At 33.2% G+C, this 5,317-nt stretch overlaps 1 protein-coding gene across 1 annotated transcript in view; it reads left to right on the top strand.

Annotated features, from left to right (window-relative positions):
* LOC112517352 (chalcone synthase-like) overlaps positions 1-4,763 on the top strand; it is a 6,573-nt gene extending 1,810 nt beyond the window's left edge. Inside the window, exon 3 of the mRNA XM_025124791.1 lies at positions 4,659-4,763. Coding sequence (XP_024980559.1) covers positions 4,659-4,763 — 105 coding nt within the window. The remainder of the gene's footprint in view (positions 1-4,658) is intronic.
* Positions 4,764-5,317: the final 554 nt, after the last annotated feature.

Consider the following 5,317-nt stretch of genomic DNA (forward strand, 5'->3'; position numbering starts at 1 on the left):
TATATTTTTATCTATACTATATTATTATGTACTTGACAAAAAATCTTAAAATATCATTCTTTATGGATGAAATATTATTTATTGATACATATTACTTAAAATTCAAGATTACAAGTAAATTGTGACTAAGTATAACTTATTAAACTTTCATGTTAAAATTCGTATAGCTAATTGAAGATAAACATAATCAAATAGAGGATAAATATTTTATTTTAAATATAAAAACTATAAAATATAATTAAGATAACCATTGAGTTCTAACAAAATACTTAATTATTATCTTTATAAAAAGATATATTATTAAACCAAAAATAAAAAAAATTAATTATAAAAAATACACAAAAAAATAAGAAATTTTAAGTAGTTTGGTTTGGTACCAATATCAATCATTTTTTTTTTCATTTTTTATGATATATTTTTATATTTATATTTTATTCAAAAATAAAACCATTAACGTTTGTAACACCCTAAAAAATTTATTATTCGTAAAATAAATAAATATTAATGGTTGAAATTTAAAGAGTAAACGACATACAGGATTAAAGTGTCGATACTTGAAAAATATGATTTTATTGCAATAAATAAAATCAATAAAAAAAAAGAAATGAAACATTTTGTATTTAATTGATTTGGGATGAAAATGCAAAAAGAAAAACAAAAAGGACTAGTTCTGCCAAAAGTAGAAAACTAATTTGGAAATGATTGAAATTTGGGAAATCATTCCCCAAATTCACGATTTTCCTATTCTAGAGACCGTTTGAGGATCTATAAATTGGAGTTTTCGGCTGAAATTTTGTGGAGACGTTCCTAAAGGTGTAAGGAAGTAAACGTTTTTGGAATTTCGAGATTTCATCAAGAAACAAGAGAGATATCGAGTTTGAATCGGCATAGGGTTATTCAGCACAAAAACGACGATTGGAGGTAAAATACTCAACCAAAATTGATGTATAATATATGGTTGGTTTCATTTTTCAATTATCTTTCTGTTGGTACAAGTCTCGTGGGCTATGATGGCTTGTACGTCGAGCAGTTTAGGCTAGAAGCTGTTGTGGCGGCGGCTCGACGAGATTCGGGKACAAAAACTCAAAATACGAGTTTAATATTGAACCGTAGGGGCTGTAAATTTGGATACGAGTTGGGATTATTATTATGTATAAGATTTTGTAAAAAGTTTGGTGAAAAACGATCGAAAAAATATCTCAAACGGAGATCGTTCACGATAGCCGCACCAAGGGTGCGACCGGGTTGAGTCGGGCGTCGAGTTGAGTCGGCCGACACTAGACCAGGTTTAGGCCACGGCCGTCTTATTTCGGTTAGTTCGGTTAGACTTGATTTGTTTTGATAAAATCGGTATTTGTTCAAAAGAGATTTGGGGCTCGTTTATGTACTTGGATTAATCGAAATAAACTGAGATGTTTTGATTAAGTTGGTCAAGATTTGGACATCAATTGTAAGGATTATTAATTAATTGAATTTCCATATTTAAATTATAGGTTATAATTTAGTAACTTATTTCGGGAGTTGTGACTAGATAATTGTGAGATCAGACGTTTTTATAACGAGAATCGTATATAATTAAATGCTGGGTTTAATACGTCGTAATTTATTTTGGATGTAAAAAGAATTCCATTAGGGAGGGGGGGTATATGGCGACGAAGTATGTTTGGGGTTGACCCGTTGACCATTCTTACCCCAAAGTTGACCTATTTGACTTTTGGGTTGACTTTTTTGGGAAATGTCAATACTCTAATTATTGAAATATAATTACATGTAATAGGATATTATTCAGGGACGAGGTTTAGCCAAACAGAGCTATTCAGGTGAGTCTTCATGAGACTTTAACTGCGATGCATGCTTATGTACAAATTATCTGAGCATTACGATATTTTTTTATGTACATGTTTATGGGTTTATTACATGTATATGAATTATTATTGTGGGTTGCATACTATTTGTTTACATGTTTTCTTTTAAAAACATCAATTAGCATGTTATAAAAGAATTTATATTTTCGTCGGGTATGGAAAGGGGTCAAAAGTCATAAGGGATGACACATCGTAGGGAGGGGTAACCGAACAAGGGATAGCCGTGTAACCCGAGGAAGTGCCGATGACGGTAAGACCTTAACCCGACGAAAAATTAGGAGATCTCATTATTATTTCAAAAAGGTTTGAAACAAATGTGCATATTATTTTATTTGGGGCATTGTTTGTTTTATGCATGATGAGGTGTGTATGATTGTGGACAAAAAACCATGAACTCACCGAGCTTTATAAAGCTGACTATTAGTATGCATCTCAGGTGCAAGAGGTTCAAAGGTGGACAAGAGCAAGGTTCTCTCATAGATAATTATATTATTATATTTCGGATGTTTAAGTTTATGCTTAAACTCATTTTGTAATGTAACCCGGTATAGGACGAGTTAGCGTTAAGTTATTAATTTTAATTGAATTTGTAAGACTTTCGCTGTAATAAGGCTTTATTAGCCACTATATTTAATGAGAATGACGTGACACAACTCATGGTGAAAATGAGGGTGTTACAAGTTGGTATCAGAGCCTTAGTTTAAGAGAATTAGGTTATTGATAGCCTAAGCTTAAATTGGGAGGGTATTAAGGGGATCCAAATTGGGTGAACTAGGTTATTAGCCTAGACTTGAATTAAGTGAAGTGGTGAAAGGGTATATAAGTTTGGTTTTTTTTTTTTTATGAAAGAGAAATGGTTTAAGCAAAATAGGATATGTGACAACCCAAGCTTAAATCATGGGATTAAGAATAGGAATGCAACATAAGATTCATATTGGAGTAATTTGCTATTATAAAAACTCATGATCGAATTATTGGTGATGTATTGTATTTCCTTTTAGAAAATGGGATGAGAATGGATGGTCTATGTAAGGTATGGTCAGATAGGAGATTATCTCATGGGCTAGTGAATATTCAAATGACTATAGATTAAGTTAGTTGAGGTGGTGCTCAACATATATGGTTATAGATATGAGAAACTTGAGGTTAGGAAATGAAGCACTTGTAAGGTTGATAGGAAACATCTGACAAACAGTTATAACTATAATCGTGCTCTTGGGGAGAGACGTAAATGATTTAGAAATGAACATGAGGCCAATGTCAGTTAGGGTATAAAAAAAAGGTTATGACTCGAAGAAATAAGATTTGTCAAGATGTTCAATATGATTAAATATACATGGGGAATTCACTTGAGATGAAAAAGAGACTATGTGATAGGAAAGAGTCATATACTATATGTGATGGGTATGGGGTTGGTGATTAGGCCACACATCTAATTGGTCATTATAAGAGGGGTATGTGTAATCACTCTTAGACCTTTGGGCGTGAGACTATGGAACATATAGAAGTTCCATAGAGACACAATTGGAGAGTACTATGATTGGGGAACATAGTACTAGAGATATTTGAGGAAATGGTATCAGGAATGACCACAAACTCGTCAGACTGTGTGTCTATGTCCAGATTATATAAGGATTAATTAAACGTTTTATATTTTCATAAAGGGAAGCGATAATTAGATAAGAGTGGAGAAGATATAATGAGTTAGCAATAGAATAAATCATAATTAAGTCTTATGATTACTAATACTTAAAGTAAGTTATATATCTATAAACTTACTAATAAAATTTCAATATGAATTATGATGATTGATCAAGATAGCTATGGGGGATCTAAGGGGACACATATTTAACAATGTTGTTCAATGCAACGATAGATTACAGTCAAGCCCATGATTGGCGAAAAGTCAATACAAGGGTATTAATGCAGCTTAGCTTGTGTGATCGTTTTGCAGCGACTTGTAGAAGTTGTGGTTGGTCTTATGATGTTGACCAATGTGATAGGGAAATATCAAGGGGATATTAGCAAAAAGGTTGCACATATTTACAAGATGCATTCTTGTTGACGATAAACACAAGTTTTTGGTCAAGACCATGTAATAGTAGGATTGATGTGGATGGAGTTGATCCATGGAAGATTCCTAAAATGCAAAGGTGATCTTCACTATTGTAGTCCAAAAAAAAAAGAAATTGAAGTTAAGGGAAATCCAATTGTCGGGTAAGTTGAACCACGAACATGGGTAATGGTTCCAAAAGCGACATGGAGCACAATATGATATTGGAAGGGGCTAGGGAGACTTCTAAAATAGGTTCGATACACCCGTATTAACAATGTCTTTACTTAGTAGAGGTGTAAATGGGTGATATATAAGCTTGGTGATATAATCACTAAGAAACAACATGTTAGACTAAAGCCTAAATGTATCAAATTTTGAGGGAATATCGATAAGAAAGATAAGTGGATATATTGGGAAATGTAGTATTGAATGACTAGCATGTGTAGTTGACATTAGCCAATAAAATAAGATGGTGTATGATGTACCCATGGTGTGGGAAAGTATTAAGGTGGTTAGAGATAATGTATCGAAAGTATCACTAGGTGCGAGGGTTCCTCAAATTGACCTAGTTCCAGAGGGAACACATAACATGAGAATATTGATCTAATTTTGTCGTGGCAAAGGAGCCAAATTCGATGAAAAGATTATGAGAGCCTTTGATCAAGGATTTTATTTAGCTAAGTTAACACCTTGGATATCATTGACAGGGTGAGTTAAATAAATATGGTATGATGCAGGTATGCATCAATAAATTTGATGTGTATGAGATCAATTACAGGAGCAAAGGTTTTGCCAAAGACGATGACCTAGTCGATCAACTTCAAACATGCAGAGAAACATGAGCAATACATATGGTTGGTATGAGGGCTGATGGGCCCGTGAAACCACAGACACAAACAACAATTAGGACCAAAAGCAAGTATACAAATAGTCCCAATATCGTCTTTCAAGTAATAAAAGTGGTACAAGTACCGGATATCGTCCACAGGGATCGTAGTAAAAGTTTAAAAGAAAGTAAGGTTAAGGAAATGATTTCAGAAGGCGATTTCGAAGACTTTAATTAGAACAGAGTTAATACGACTAAAAACAGGAGATAACAGAATATAAAGCAAACTAGGGTGTATGACTTTTCGGGTGAGATGTAAAAATTAATTTTAGTCGACCAATGTTGTCAAAATGCTACAGCATGAAACCATGCTGACAAATTGCTACAGCATGCATTCAGTAACAACTATTTTTACCAATTACTTTGAAGGTATTCCTCTCGGACTTCACCAATGCACTAATATTATAGCTTTCAACCCATATCTCTACGAGGTATCCAGACCAGTGAAAGTGACAAATGGTGTCTTCAAAGTATATGGACAAACAAATCTCTTTGTTAAAAAGCACCCTC

Source organism: Cynara cardunculus, assembly GCF_001531365.2.
Source record: "Cynara cardunculus var. scolymus isolate 2C chromosome LG 1, CcrdV1, whole genome shotgun sequence".
NCBI classification, from domain to species: domain Eukaryota; kingdom Viridiplantae; phylum Streptophyta; class Magnoliopsida; order Asterales; family Asteraceae; genus Cynara; species Cynara cardunculus.